Source organism: Rattus norvegicus, chromosome 7 (genome assembly GCF_036323735.1).
Source record: "Rattus norvegicus strain BN/NHsdMcwi chromosome 7, GRCr8, whole genome shotgun sequence".
Taxonomy (NCBI): Eukaryota; Metazoa; Chordata; class Mammalia; order Rodentia; family Muridae; genus Rattus; species Rattus norvegicus.
In genome coordinates this window covers 121,883,062-121,899,203 of record NC_086025.1, presented here as the reverse complement: position 1 = coordinate 121,899,203, position 16,142 = coordinate 121,883,062, and the positions used below count along the sequence as shown (strand labels likewise).

Below are 16,142 nucleotides of genomic sequence, written 5' to 3'. Positions count from 1 at the left end.
AGTCAAACTCTGCTGCTCTTCTGAGCGTGGGCCCTAAACTACCAAGCTGGTCTTCTGGCACCACCTAGCCCATCTTCCAGAACCTTCCATCACTCCATATATATATTGTTTGTTTGTTTGAGAAGATATCTTTACCTCGTTGTTTTGTTCCTTTGTCACATGCATGTTGATCAGGTCTGTGTGTGACTTCTTTGGGAAAAGGTTCTATTCTACTCCATATTCCATAATCTACATATTCTCATGGTGATACCGTATTGTTTTAACGACTGTAAGTCTTGGACCCTCGAATTTTGCTTTCTCCTTTGGTACGTAACGTGCAGTCCTGGTCTTTCACTTTAGCAGTTGTGGACATTCTCCATGTGTCTTTCTGGGATGTTGGTTGCGTTTAGCCCAGGCTGGGGGGAACTGGCACTTTCATACTGGCCTTTCTTGTTTGTTCCTTGGAATAGTACTCCCTGTAGTTCTTCGGTACCATTTGTTAGAGACTGGAGTTTTCCTCTTATAGATGTTATGCTCGCTTTGCTAGATTCATTTTTACCTAAGAAATATATTTCTAGCTGGACAGTGGTGACACAGGCCTTTCATCCAGCCTCCGGAGGAAGCAGCAGGCAGATCTCTGAGTTTGAGACAGGCCTGGCCTCAGAGTGGGTTCTAGGACACCCTGGCTACACAGAGAAATCCTGTATCTCTCTCTCTCTCTCTCTCTCTCTCTCTCTCTCTCTCTCTCTCTCACACACACACACACACACACACACACACACACACACACACACACACACGAGGTTCTACTGTGAATAGAAATTTTTAAACTTCAAATTCCAGTTGTTCCCTACCTATGAAAGGACCCTAGCAACTTTGCAGGACCCCATTGAATCTTTCGCCTTCTTCTACTAGAGATAATCCTATCATCTGTGCCTGAGGACCACTTGGCTCCTTTCCAGTCCTGTCTTATTGCATGTTAGTCTGACTACTTGCTGGAAGTCAGTGGCGAGTGGGGACTCTACAGGGATGCCTCCTCTTTCAACTCCAATATTAGTTCTATTCAAGAACTAATAGTTTTTTTCAATTGTTTTCCTGTTTTCACTTTCTACTCTAATTTTCGTATTTTCTTCCATTTACTGAGTTTAATTTTCTTTCCTTTTTCTCACTTACTAGCAGTCACTGATATAAATATTCTAAGCCGTACTCCGGTGCCATCCCGCATGCTTTATAAGTCGTGACTTCACTTTCACCTAATCGAAGCTTCCCTTTGTCTTTTCTTTACTGTGTGTATTATTGTTATTACTATTTTTGAGACAGACCCTCACTGTCCTAGTTAGAGGACATGTTTTCTGGGCTTTTTTGTCTGTTTGGTTTGGTTTTGGGGGTGTTTTGGACATTTTTGGCATGTTTTACGGCCAGGCTAGGATCACCGTGGAGAAGCATGTTTTTGCTGCTGTTAGTGGATGCTGTGTCTTACTCAGGGTTCTATTGCTTTGATGAAACACCATGGCCAAAAAGCAAGGTAGGGAACAAAGGGTTTATTTGGCTTACACTTCCAGATTCCAATCCATCATTGGAGGAAGTCAGGACAGGAATTCAAGCAGGGCTGGAACCTGGAGAGAGGAGCTGATGCAGAGGCCATGGAGGGGTGCTGCTTACTCACCTGCTCCTCATGGTTTGCTCAGCCTGCTTTCCTACAGAACCCAGGACCACCAGCCCAGAGATGGCCCCACCCACCATGGGCTGGTTCCTCCTCATTGGTCACTAATTGAGAAAATGCCTCACAACTGGATCAACTGAGACTCCTTCCTTTTTGATGACTCTAGCTTGTGTCAAGTTGACACACAAAACCAGCCAGTACAAGGAGCATGGAACATCAGTTAGAGCCAGTTGACAGCCGGTGCTTTTCAATTATGCTGTCTACCGATTTTCTGCCTACTGCCTCTCGTGCTCCCTCCCTTCCCAGCCTAGTCTTCTTGAACTTGTCTGGATCCAACCTTTTGTTCTTCTCTCTCTCTCTCTCTCTCTCTCTCTCTCTCTCTCTCTCTCTCTCTCTCTTAAATGTTTTCCTTTTCTCTGTAGATTAAATTCAGGACCTCACACATACTGAGTGTCTTACCACTTATAGCCCAGCCCTTGTTAAATGTCAAGGCAGAGTCATAGAGACTTAAGCTGGTCTTGAGCTCAACCAGATGAACCTTCAGCTTGTGGTCAGACTCTTGTGTAGCTGAGACGGCAGCCCTGAGCCACAGGCTCATCTGGACCTGCCCATTTCTGATATAGGGGTGTCAACGTCTCCTTTTAGGACTGTGGGCATATTTCAGTTTGTCCTTGAAGCTGTGTCAGCTTTTTGCTGCTTTGAAGCTCTGTAGTTAGAGACATGTGTGATAGTTATTGGTATATCTTCCTGGAGAACTGACTCTCTCATCACATAAAGTTTCTTTCACACAGGTTGGGGATTTAGCTCAGTGGTAGAGCGCTTGGCCTAGCAAACGCAAGGCCCTGGGTTCGGTCCCCAGCTCCGAAAAAAAGAAAAAGAAAAAAAAATATTTTAAAAAAAATTTTCTTTCACCCATGATCACTTTCCTGCTCTGCAATCTGCTTCATTGGGTAGTAACACATCTTTCTCCCCTTTCTTCTGATTAATGTTAGCATAGTGTATTTTCTCTTCTCTCATCTCTTTATCTATCTATCTATCTATCTGTCTATCATCTATCTATCATCTATCTATCTATCATCTATCTATCTATCATCTATCTATCTATCATCTATCTATCATCTATCTATCTATCTATCTATCTATCTATCATCTATCTATCTATCTATCATCTATCTATCTATCTATCTATCTATCATCTATCTATCTATCATCTATCTATCTATCTATCTATCATCTATCTATCTATCTATCATCTATCTATCTATCTATCTATCTATCTATCTATCTATCTATCTATCTGTCTATCCATCCATCCATCTGGTTTTTTGAGACAGGATTTCTCTGTGTAGCCCTGGCTATCCTGGAACTCACTTTGTAGACCAAGCTGGTCTTGAACTCCCAGAGATCTGCCCGCCTCTGCCTCCTGAATACTGGGACTAGCATTGTACACCAGCATGCCTGGTTCCACCGCTTTACTTTTACTCTAAGATAGCTTTGTATTTTAAAATGGGGCTGGGGATTTAGCTCAGTGGTAGAGCGCTTACCTAGGAAGCGCAAGGCCCTGAGTTCGGTCCCCAGCTCCGAAAAAAAAGAACCAAAAAAAAATGTGAGTTTCTTTTTAATTAACTGATTACATCTTATTTATTTAATTAATTGACTTCACATCCCTTCGAAGTTTCTCCTCCCTCCTTCCTCCCAGTCCTTTCACCTCTTCCCCCTCCCGCCCACCTCTTTCTTCTCAGAGAAAGGCGGGCCTCCCATGGATAGAACGCACCTAGGCATATCAAGTTGCATCGGACTAGGTGCATCTTCTACTGAGGGTAGACAAAGCAGCCCAGCTAGGGGAAAGGGATCCAAAGGCAGGCAACAGAGTCAGAGTCAGCCCCTGCTCCTGCTGTTAGGGGTTCCACTTCATGGGGGTTTCTTAGAGAAACTAGTTGTGTCTTGTGTTCATCTACTCTGTAAATCTGTGTCTCTCTCTTTTTTTAAAAAAAGATTTATTTATTTTATGTATGTGATTACGCTGTAGCTGTATTTAGACACACCAGAAGAGGGCATCAGATCCCATTACAGATGGTTGGGAGCCACCATGTGGTTGCTGGGAATTGAACTCAGGACCTCTGGAAGAGCAGTCAGTGCTCTTAATGGCTGAGCCACCTCTCCAGCCCAAATCTGTGTCTCTTTTTTTTTTTTTTTTTTTTTTTTTGGTTCTTTTTTTTTTCGGAGCTGGGGACCGAACCCAGGGCCTTGCGCTTCCTAGGTAAGCGCTCTACCACTGAGCTAAATCCCCAGCCCCCAAATCTGTGTCTCTTAACTGGTGTGTGTGTATTGGTATTGTATTGCCATTGGTAGTGAAGGTGATTGTCAGTACGGTGGGATTGATTAGAGCTGTCATGGTGATTACTGTTTTCTCTCTGTGTCTCTCTGTCTCTGTCTCTGTGTGTGTGTGTCTCTCTCTGTCTCTCTCTCTCTCTCTCTCTCTCTCTGTTTCTCTTTCTCTCTGTCTCTCTGTGTGTGTGTCTGTCTGTCTGTCTGTCTGTCTCTCTGTGTGTCTCTCTGTCTCTCTCTCTCTCTCTTTCTCTCTCTCTCTCTGTGTCTCTCTCTGTTTCTCTTTCTCTCTCTCTGTCTCTCTCTCTGTCTCTCTGTGTGTGTCTCTCTGTCTGTCTGTCTGTCTCTCTCTCATCTCCCCTCTCTTTCTGCTGTTTCCTTCTCCTCTCCTTTTCCACCCTTTATGACACCCCCTTCAGACACTGCCCGAAGCCAGGTTTTCCTACTCCCATTCATTCCGTTTCCACTCCAGTGAGCCATGATTCTCCATATTCGTCTACCTGTCTCCGATTTGGGGGAAACTGGTTTTGTCTTTGACCTCACTTCTTTGGAAGATCGGGAGTTGTGGGTTGTTTAGCTCGGCTTTTTACTCAAGAGAAAGTACTGGCATCCACACCTCTCGTACATGGAAGCCAGAAATGTCGCATTCATTCTTAAACGGCTTATGTTCTGTGAGTTTCAAATGCCCCTTGTCCTCTCTGCAACTGCCACATAAACTTTGCAGCATGCTCAGTGAGCCTGCACCCCTCACAGCAGTCCTCAGTACCATGCCTCTACCAACACTGTGCCTGAAGCCCCCAGCTGTCCCTAGAGCGTGCCTCATCCCTGCGGGCTACACAGCTGGCCGGGGCGGAGCCTCAGCCTGTTGGCCACATCCTTGAGACCACTAGAAGAGTCTGCTTTCTGTCTGTACTTTCTGAGACTCAACAATGGTCCTGAGTTGTGGGGTTGAGAAGGATGAGACACCGTGTAAGGATTCAGGTGCCAGGACCTGCCAATGACCTCTGTGTGGTCCAGGAAGCTCTGTAGCAATGGGAATTAGCAATTACAGCATCTCAAAAGGCTCACAAGTGTCAGAGCAACACAGGTCTGGCCACAGAGCGTGCGATTGGAAAGTGTGCTTTTCATGACGATTCGAAAATACTGTCTCCTCTTCATCGTGGCAGCCATGAGCTCCTGACGGCAGTCGTGGCACTGAACAGTGGGATTGACAGAGGAAGCTCCTGAAGGGAGGAATCACCTCCCAGGGAGAAGGGCAGAACTGGGGGGAGGGGGGAGGTGATGGGAACAGGAAGCAGCCTCTGTGCCCCTGGTAGTGATTACACTCAGTGTGTGTGTGCTTGGGTTCCAGATCCTGATAATCCTGACCTCAAGTTACCAAGCCTCTCAGGACAGGTTGTAGACACAGCATGCAAGGTGTGCCAGGCCTACCTGGGACAGCTGGAGCATGAGGACATCGACCTGTCAGACGCGAGCGCCGAGGCCTTGTCCGAGGAGGAATGGAACGACCTGACACAACAATACTACTTGCTGGTTCAGTAAGGCCACCTTGCTGCCTTGGCACCACAAGGTGTCACCGCACGCACACACACTGGGATGCATGTCTGGGTGCTGGAGCACATACCTGGGTATTGAGGGCACTTGCCTTGATGTGAGAATGCTTGCCGAGTGCAGGGGCGTCTGTCTGAGTATTAGGGTACTTATCTAACTTGTGACGTACCTGTCTGAGGTTGGGGTATCTCCTGAGTCCTGGGACGCCTTCTGACGTTACAGCCCCTGCCTTGGGGTATCATGGGTGCCTACCAGATGTTGGGGTTCCCAAATCTTCTGTTATTCGTTGAAAAGAGGACACCTCCCGTGGATGTCTTTGGGGGATGCCATCTCGTTTTGTACCTCCCCCAAGTCTTTTCATATTTGAGCCACTTACACCCACAACAGCACTGGTAAGTTTGTACTGCTCAGGGCCTGGAGGACTCTGCGTGGTGAGTGAAGGTGGGATGAGGTCTTCATACTGTCCCGGATGCCGGTCACCCCTCACCACCAAGGCCCACATGCTGATCTCCTTATGACCACCACAGCCTTCCACCCCTTATGACGACCACCAGCAGGAAAAATGGGGTTGGAAGCAACCCAGGCACCCTAGGGGAACAAATCAGGGAGGCAATGTGTGTTTCAAGGGTCTGTGGTACCTCACATACCATCCTGGATGTCTTCAGCCTTTGGTCCTTCTTTCCTTTTGGTGTCAATCATTTTCCTTTTCTCCCCGCTCCTTGCCTCTCTCCTCCCTTCCTCTCTCCTCTTTTCCCTCTTTTCTATTGACTTATGCCTGTGATCCTAGCACTCAGGAGGCTGTGGCCAGAAAAGCACGAGCTCTGGGCTGGACTAGGCTATGCCTTGAGTCTGAGGCCAGCATGGGCCAGATAGCAAGACTCTGTTTATTTTTTTACGCCAACCCTGAAAATTACAATGTAGTTTTTGAGTCTAGCTCAAGTCACCACACTCAATACCTTCTTTGTGTTTTGCTTTTCGTCTTTAGAATTTTCACTGCTTCCCAAACAAAACATGACAACACGACCTGTGTGGCTTGCTGTCTCCTGTTCCTGACACTCCTGACTATCTTTCTTTTATTTCCCTTTTAAAGTCTCTCTCTCTCTCTCTCTCTCTCTCTCTCTCTCTCTCTCTGTGTGTGTGTGTGTGTGTGTGTGTGTATGTGCGCGCGCGTGTGTGTGCGTGTGCGTGCTCGCACTGGGTCCAGTTACTGGACCATGAGCCATCTGACGTGGGTCCTGGGAACGAAGCCTGGGTCCTCTCCTAGAGCATTAAGTGCCGTTAGCCTCTGAGCCATCTCTCCAGATCCTCTGTTTGAAAAGGGATGAGCCGCACTGGTTGCTGCTTTCAACAGTTACTCTCAGTTTGTGCACATCAGTCATTACTTTGGTTCAGAAAAGAAAATCCCTTAATATGCTTTCTAGCAATGGTTTACTGATAGAAAACTTTCTCCAGTTTTTTTTTTCAATCTCAAAAACCTAAAAAAAAAAAATTCATTTTTGAAAGATGTTTTCTCCAGGATAGAGTTCTCGGTTTGCAGACATGTGCTGCTGTCACCGTGGAGATGCTAGCTCTATTGTCTTCTGGCTTGTGCTGCTTTGTTTAGACATTTTCCAGCTGGTATTTCTGTTCTTCTCTTTCCCTTTGGCTGCCTTAAGACTTTTGTGCTTGGTTTTTTAGCAATTGTTTTTTATCACGTTCCTAGGAGTACTTTTCTTTGTGTTTATTCTTGTTTAAGTGTGTGGGGCCTCTTTTAAGTATGAGTTGACGTTTTTCTCTCAGAGTTGGACTCTGGCTGATATTTCTAGAACCGTTTATTCTCTCTCTTCTCTTTCTGGGACTCCCTGTGCGAGTGTGTTATGCTGTGTCCCATGTGGCTGGCTCTTACCTGGTCGTCTCCTTCGAGGCTATCATGAGAGTCCTTCTGGCGCACTTGTCTGTTGCTGTCTGTGCGCCGTGCTCCGCCGATCTGCCTAACACTAGGACATGCTCACGACCTGATCCATCAAAGGAGGCACGAGCGCTCTCTCTCCTTCTCAGGAGTTGTCCTCACACCCCCTATGTGAGTCCTTCTAAAGACAGTTCCTTCCTAACGAGGCTGGTTATATCTTCATATTTATTAGCCCCTAACACAGGAAATTGTTAGCTGCAGTTAATGGGAAAAAAAGTTGACGAAAGTGCTTTGCATTGACTTGAGAGCTGTGTGTCTCAAAAAGCACTGTGAAGAGGACTGAAACAGAAGCCGGGAACTGAAGACAGATCCACTGCCCACAAAGCCCAACAGAGGTTCAAATTTAGAAGCCGCAGAGTTCGCTACAACAAGTTAGGGGGAAGAAATGAACCAAACTAAATGCTGAGTTTGCAGATTGCTTCTCTATCTCATACTGAAGCCCTGAGGTCATTCTCCAGGACCTCATAAACTAAATGTGGTGGCCCATGCCTGTAACCCCAAACACTCGGGTTGGACATGACTGTCCACCTGACCCCATATCCTTGTTGGTGACTTCAGACTCGTAGGAAAAGGCCTGACTTAGAAACCCATCATAATCTCAGGATGTAAGGGCAGGAATCAGTAGAGATGTCTGGGAAGCTTTCAGATTTGAGGGTACACTACTGGCACCTGGGAGAGAGACATCTACCACAGTACCTGCAAGGACACGGGGTCAGGAGGCAATAGCAGGAGGGTCAGAAATTCAAGGTCATCTTCATGCTCACAGCAAGTTCAAAGCTATCCTGGGCTCCACGAGACCCTGTCCCAAGAATAATCATGGGATGGACTCTTTATTCAATACAAATCAGCTGTCCAGTCAGACTAGATAAGTAGCCAGCACTGGTGCTTTCCAGAAATGCAGCTTAAAGCCACAGTGAACCCTTAGTGGTAACTCCCAAAATCCCAGGAGGATCTTGAACTCAAAGCCAGCTTGGGCTATATATGAGACTTGGATCTCAAGAGCTGCAAAAGGAAAAAAGAAAAAAACAGAAACCACCCATGACGAGACACACTGAATTGTGTGACGAGACAGCTGAATTGAAGACTCGAGACATCAAGTATCGGCCTGAGTAAACCGCTCCAATGCACCACTGACAGGAGTGTTGAGCAGCGGCGTTTTGGAAAAGCAAGAACTACATGCCCTGGGACCCAGCTCTTTTACCCCTGCAGAAATGGAACAGCCTCAGAAAGACTCGGCGAGCCCAGACCTGACAGACGCTAGCTAGCTGTGTCACAGCAAGGGTTGCAAAAGGCAGAGCCATGGACAGATCTCCGAGTTGTGAGGCTAAGAGACACTACATAGGAGAAAAAGAGGAGAGGAGGTGGACAAAGGAGAGAATGTGTGGGTCTGTGTCACCATCCATGCGGTGTAAGGTTCAAGAAAGGGAGAGCTTGTCCCTGTGGTCGAAAGTGCAAGTGATAACTAGCTACCATCAGCTGGATTATAACACCAGAAACTTTCTGAGCAGCCCAGGCTGTATGCAGCTTGAGCTGGCGGTGATGGCACAAGAGTACAGCTTAGCAAAGGTGCCCAAGCTTCTCTTTTCCTGTATGAGCTTTCGGTACTCAGCCACATTTTCTTAAACCGCTACTGAAGAGAGCCCACTAGGTGGCAGCATTGGGCTCCCGTGTGGTATGGTGTGACTGTTAGGTGAGCAGGCTCTGGGGTGCTTTGCTGTGACTGCCCACTTAGAAGTGCCAAGACCTATGGAGAGCCTTGGGGCCTGTTTGATTCTTATTGAGACTTGCAGATTCTTACATAGACGCTTATGCGTCAGGACCCAGAAGGCCAAGAGGCTACACGTCATGGGACCTGCAGGGACCCTGTCTGTTTTTGAATGAGCATGGATATGTCTAGAATCCGAGCATCCATTGGTTCCAAAACAAGCCAGGCTCCTGCCCCATTTCATCAATCTCTCGACTTTTACAGGGTTCGTCCTTTCATTATGTGACGTGGGTAACATGATGTGGTGACAGACGAATCCAGTGCTGGCTCACCTTCAGGGGTGACTTCCAGGGTCCAGGCTCCACTGTCCTGCAGAAGTCATGAGGCTTCCTTCGCACTGGGACAGCAAAATGCTTGTCTTTCTGGAGCACAGTAGTAAAAGCACTCATGCTATCAGTCCACACCAATAAAACCATCCTATTACACTAGTCCAGCCCAGCTCTATGGACCTGATGGTGGTGTTGGGACACTTGGGGTTCTCTGTACCTGTTTGCACCATGTAGTAATTATGGCAGAACTGTCCCACCATTATGGAATTAACCAACATGTAACACCTACAGAGGAAGCTCACATCTGGTAGACCAGGGGAGTGGGCTCTGCTTGGTATCTGGCCAGCAAGCGGCAAGATCACTCCATCACAAACCAACCTGTTTCCTGCACCTGGGGGCGGAAACTGACCCCACTAGGACTCTTGCTGACTTGAAACTCTAACACACCTGGCCAGAGATTACCATCATTCACTTTCTCCTAAATGCTGCCCCTCCTTTCTCAGCAGGTAGACACAGCACAAATGCCTCCTGTCCCCAAACCCTAGCTTCCACCTCCTGGCTGCAGCCAGAATGGTGGCTGAGCAGTAGACACAGGCTAGGCCTTTTCCTACAAGTTTGAGGTCACCAACAAGGACATGGGGTCAGGTTGACAGTCACGTTCACAGGACAGTAAGCTCTACTGTGGACAGGTAGGTCCGCATTGCAGTTTGGCTCCCTTTCGAAGGACCTTTCTGACAACAACAGTGCAGGCGGTGTCTTTGCACGGAGACCCACCCATCTCTGGTCTTCCTTTGGTAGAGGATTGGTGTCCGTTTCCACATATACAATTCATATGTCAGGGTTGTTTGCTTGTTTGTTTGTTTTTGTTTCAACTGGGTCTCTTATTGTGAAACCTTGGCTGTACTTGCTATGTTAAACCCTGCAGGTTTAAAACTCAGGATGATTCTCCTGCCTCTGCCTCTGCCTCTGCCTCTGCCTCTGCCTCTGCCTCTGCCTCTGCCTCTGCCTCTGCCTCTGCCTCTGCCTCTGCCTCTGCCTCTGCCTCTGCCTCTGCCTCTGCCTCTGCCTCTGCCTCTGCCTCTGCCTCTGCCTCTGCCTCTGCCTCTCTGCCTCTCTGCCTCTCTGCCTCTCTGCCTCTCTGCCTCTCTGCCTCTGCCTCTCTGCCTCTCTGCCTCTCTGCGTCTCTGCCTCTGCCTCTGCCTCTGCCTCTGCCTCTGCCTCTGCCTCTGCCTCTGCCTCTCTGCCTCTCTGCCTCTCTGCCTTTCTGCCTCTGCCTCTCTGCCTCTCTGCCTCTCTGCCTCTCTGCCTCTCTGCCTCTCTGCCTCTCTGCCTCTCTGCCTCTCTGCCTCTCTGCCTCTCTGCCTCTCTGCCTCTCTGCCTCTGCCTCTCTGCCTCTCTGCCTCTCTGCCCCTCTGCCTCTCTGCCCCTCTGCCTCTGCCTCTCTGCCTCTCTGCCTCTCTGCCTCTCTGCCCCTCTGCCTCTGCCTCTGCCCCTCTGCCCCTCCTCCCCTTCTTCCCTCTGCCCCTCTGCACCACCATGCTGAACTTAGGTCCTTATTTCTCTACACACCCTGTCCAGGTACAGCCTCTAAGTCCATGAGCCCAGGCATCCTCTGCTGCCCTTGATCCTTTCTTGCCATGCCAGCCTGTCCTAGAGTAAAGGCATCCATCAGTCACTGAGGCTGAGGGCTCTCAGAGCCTCACGTCCTTTCTGGATCTTGCTTTCCAGTGGCAATGCTTCCATCACGGATTCGAGAAGTTACTTTGCGCAGTGCCAAGCTCTGCTGAGTAAGATCAGCTCTGTGAACCCCCAGACCGAGATTGACGGGATACGGAACATCTGGATCATTAAGCCTGCAGCCAAGTCCCGGGGCCGAGGTGAGTTCAATGGGCAGAGCCCTCCCCATGATGCAAGGCGCCGAACTTGACAGCCAGCAGCTCTGTGGTGGAGGGAGATTCAAGAAAGGCGCCAAGGTCAGACGAGTATCCAAGCTGGGCTAGAGAAGGAGCCTCATCTCTGGGGGCCATTCTGGAGTTTGCTATTTTAGCTCGGATTTTTCTCATTTGTATTCACTAGTTAAACAACCCCAGAGTGTCGGTTTTCATGTTACCTTGATCTTAGCAATAGGCTTATTCTAGCTTCTAAAAAGTGTGGAGGATCTTCATCTCAAACAACGTACCTCCTGTCCCCCGGATCCAGGGTAAAAGCACCCTCGGAGGCAAATTCTGAACACCTCATAAAATTTGCCTGGGAGTTATTCACATATTCACACCTACCTACCCAAAGTGTAGCCAGAATTACATTCTCTTCTCTCTTAATGGTGTGTGTGCACATGTGTGATGGTGTGCGCATGTGTATATGAGCATAGGCGTGTGTGTAATTTCCTAATTTTATTTGTGTTTCCAAAGTCAATGGTCTCAGTTCTTCCTATGAGGGGTTTTTCTTCTCGTCTCTGATTTAAACGCTGTTTGTTTATTTCCAGGCTTTCCTGTGAAATAATAAAATATTTACGGCTACCAAATTTCCTCTGTCTGTGACATTAGCTACATCCTCTTGTCTCTGTTAAAGAATGCTCTGTTTTCCTGTAGTATTTAAACAGACTTTTTAGTTTGTATATCCTGTTGGTCTCTTGACTTATTCTGAACTTTTGTAACTCACAGGTTATTTATGTGATTTAAAATATTTTTAGATTCATTTATTTTGTGTGTATGAGTGGTTTCTTTTCTTGCACATGTGTATGTGAACCATGTATGTGCCTGGTGCCCGTGGAAGAAGAAAGTGTCAGAAGCCCCAGGAGTTACAGGTGATTGTGAACCCCCATGTGGGTGCCTGGAAAGATCTTGTTAATAGCAAGTTAATAAAACTTGCTATTAGTGTGTAGATTTATCACATCCAGGACCAGAGTTCTTCTATCCTGGTTTATTCTGCTTCCTGAACGTAGGTGGTCCATTCCCATCTGGCGTCCTGCAGACAGTCAGGGCTTCCTCCATTCTCCTGTGATGCTACTACCTTGCTCTGTAGCGCTGTAGTGCTGCGTTCCTTCCTGGGCTCTGGACTAAGCCCCCTCCCCATCCTAAGAAGTCTCTGTCTCCTCCCACCTGTTAGGCCTTCTTCCCACTGAAGACTCCATCCTCAGGGATGCTCTGTGGACTGTTCAGACGTGCGGCTCTCAATAAGTGTAGGTTGACTGCTTGTGTCCTTGCCTAGTGCTGGTGGCCCTTGGTGACTTCCCAGGTGACTTCAGCAGTTCATTTCATTTTAGGCAAGGTCTCAACTTGCCATGACTAAAGAAATGGAAGCCATGTGCCTTGTGAGAACTCACCTTGTGCTCACAGGATCCTGTGGATGGAAGCCTCTCTCTGCCTTCTATCATCAGAATTGATGACCAGATGTGCTGTGGAATGGTCCCCCAAATCTCAGCAGAAACTCGTGTTCCTGGGCAGATTGCAAGGGTGCTCTGCCTATCTTGTGGCCTCCCTCTTGTCCTACATTGCCATGACAGGGGAAAGTGAGCAGCAGGCTCTGTCACTGTCATTAAACCCTGCATAGCTCACAAGGAAACACTTTGCTCCTTCCTGTCTGCTGCACAAGTCAGACAGGCCTACTTTAGGGCCAAGGAGTCTGCCTATGGGTAAAGGAAACCAATGGGGATAAATTAAAGACCCCTTACCTGTGCCAGTTATCCCATTTGGCTGGTCACTCCTGTGGTATTAGCCCTTACTGGTCTCCAACGATCCTGGTCGGAGAGCACACCAAACCCAAAAGCCTGCTCTTGAGTGATTCCCTGCTCTGTTCTCACTTAATCTCCATGTGCTCTCTGGAGTGTAGGGTTGGCCCCACGGCAGGAGAGAGGAACACATGGCCTAGAGTGTAAGGTTGGTGCCATGGTGAGAGAACTGAACAAGTAGTCAGTGCCAACTGTGTGTAACTTTGTCCCCTGAATGTACTCTTGATGCTGGACCGATGTCAGGGTGGGGGTTGGGGCCTATTTGGCTGCCTGGGGACTGTGCTGCACTGGGCCAAGGTATAACCTCTTGTTCTTGGAGATATTGTGTGCATGGACCGTGTGGAGAACATCCTGGATCTGGTGGCCACAGACAGCCAGACCACGAAGGACAACAAATGGGTGGTCCAGAAGTACATCGAGACCCCGATGCTCATCTATGACACCAAGTTTGACATCAGACAGTGGTTCCTTGTCACAGACTGGAATCCCCTAACCATCTGGTTCTACAAAGAGAGCTACCTCCGGTTCTCCACGCAGCGCTTCTCCCTGGACAAACTGGACAGGTCAGCAGTGGGAGCTCCATGTTCCTCTAGACACCTAGCAGGAGGGAGGCCCTTGGGGATGTGTGGATAAGGCACCCGTGGCTCTTTGCCACGCTGAATCCTCTAGGTCACTGCCAAAGCATCAAAGTTATCCAGACTACCAGGCTCAGGGGGGTCTGGGGATCAACAAATACATCCCAGAGAGGGCAGGATATTGAGAACCTATCTGAATCCTCAGGGATGACTCAGGGCTCCCCCCACCCCCCGTGGTTTAGTGATTGTCCCTTGACAGGCAGGACTGGGAACCTGGATGCCCTAGGGGACTCTGAGAGGGAAAGTTGGAATCCTGAGAGGCTGAGGGTTGCTCAATTGAAACTGCTGGGAAAACTCTCCCCTCAGCACACCTGGAGTCACACCTGTTAGGTCACACCTGGAAGGGGGCTGGGCAGAGCCAAAGGCAACCAACCACCCCTATCTGTGTGTGGCCTCTGGACAAGGAGTCTAGAGCAGGGTCTAGAAGCTCACTGTGCAAATGGAACCCGGGAGCAGCACGCAGCCTCTAAACATGGGCTCAGCTGAGCCATCGAGCCATGAACTCTGGCAATATTTTACGCTCCCTTTCAGCTTTGGCTGATAGGAGATTCCCAGATGAATGGGCTTAATTCAGCTGCACCGACAGAAGTTAAAGAAGTAGTTTGAAAGCTACCATATAGGTGGCTGCATCCTTTAAATGTTCTCCTTTCTTACATAGGTCTGTGGAGCAGGCCTCATTCTGGAACTGGAAGGAGGTTCCCAATGTGGCATGCCTACCCCATCCTGCAGTTCAAATGAAAACTCCCTTAGTTCTAAACAGTGTCTTACAGTTTAAAGGTATTACTTGTTTCAAGTGTGTGTAGAGCTCGGCAGGAGCATAAAACTAACTCACTGGAAACATTAGGTAGGTGGCTCATCATAGGCTTTTACAGACACATGCATTTGGGGAAACTGAGGCACGGGCAGATTTCTTTTCCCTAGTGGTTGGTTCTGCATTGGTGGACCTCCGCTATGTCCCGGTTACAATCCGTGCTGTTCCCCAGGCTGGTTAGGGGTGAGGTGGAGGGGGTCCATGCTGCTTCAGGGTAGCAGAGCAGTCCCAGGTCTCCTGCACCAGGCTTTATGACTTCGGGGCAAGCTGGGGAGACTGTACTGGCTCCGTGTGATGGTTGCTGGGATACAGCAATCTCACAAGGACCTTGCCCACAGCGCCATCCACCTGTGTAACAACTCCATCCAGAGGCGTCTCAAAAATGACAAAGAACGAAGTCCACTGCTACCTTGCCATAACATGTGGACCAGCACCCGCTTCCAGGAGTACCTGCAGAAGAGGGGCCGAGGAGGCACATGGGGTAGTATCATCTACCCGTCTATGAAAAGAGCTGTCACCAACGCCATGAGGGTGGCCCAGGACCATGTAGAAGCCCGTAAGAATAGCTTCGAGCTCTATGGAGCAGACTTCATTCTGGGGCGAGACTTCAAGCCCTGGCTCATCGAGATCAACTCCAGCCCCACCATGCACCCCTCCACTCCTGTCACAGCTCAGCTCTGCGCCCAGGTGCAGGAGGACACCATCAAGGTTGTGGTGGACCGAAAACTGGACCGAAACTGTGACATCGGCAACTTTGAGCTTCTGTGGAGGCAGGTGAGGATAGCGGCCACCCTTCCTAGGCTGCTAGTGTCTGCCCACAAGGTGGGTGGGCTTGGACTCCTGGGTGGCAGCCACCTCATTTTCAGTCACTGGTAAGTGGGGGACACGAATCCTGTTTCTTGGGTCTAGACAAAGTGGTCCTGGCTTCATGCAGGACTCTCAGGAGCCTGGCTCTGCTGATCTGCCCCAAGCTCACCCTTCTGTGTGTACCTAGCAAAAGGTTTACTCTAGACATGGAGGCTGGACAGCCCTGTCACTTGGGCTCTCTGACTTTCATAATCTAGTCTTTCTACCTGTCATTTCTCCTTGTCCCAGCTTTATGGGTAATAGGAGATGCCTTTGCTTGACTGGCTGGGGATGGTTCACAACCCCCTGGGCCCTTATAGACTTCTCTCTTCAGAGCCTCCTTCTGAAATTTCTCTAGCACCCTCCCTTCAGGGATGACCCAGCAGACTAGGCATCAAGGCTGAGGCTTTTGTCTCTGGGCTTCTGTCTACCCTGTGGTTTGAGCCCCGGGACCTGTAGAAAGACAAGCTGGTTGCTCTTCTTCAGGGTCCAGTGAGCACCCGAGAGCCACAGGCAAAGCTTCTGAGGTATGGCAGGCGGCTTGGTGTGGGACCAGCCAGGTGACTCTCCAGCTGCAGCCTCCGGTTTCTGAATCAGGGAGGAATCCTGACAAGTTACTT

General features: G+C 48.9%; 1 protein-coding gene across 16 annotated transcripts in view; it reads left to right on the top strand.

The window, feature by feature from the left end:
* Ttll8 (tubulin tyrosine ligase like 8) overlaps positions 1–16,142 on the top strand; it is a 66,153-nt gene that overhangs the window by 27,141 nt on the left and 22,870 nt on the right. For 12 of the 16 annotated variants that reach the window (XM_063264699.1, XM_063264697.1, XM_063264698.1 and 9 more), the window contains 4 exons: positions 5,322–5,508; positions 11,232–11,380; positions 13,550–13,793; positions 15,015–15,450. In XM_063264699.1, the coding sequence (XP_063120769.1) occupies positions 5,322–5,508; positions 11,232–11,380; positions 13,550–13,793; positions 15,015–15,450 (1,016 nt within the window). Of the gene's footprint in view, positions 1–5,321; positions 5,509–11,231; positions 11,381–12,608; positions 13,060–13,527; positions 13,794–15,014; positions 15,451–16,142 lie in introns of those variants that run through there. The other 4 variants (XM_056984470.2, XM_063264702.1, XM_063264700.1 and 1 more) reach the window with 3 other exon arrangements.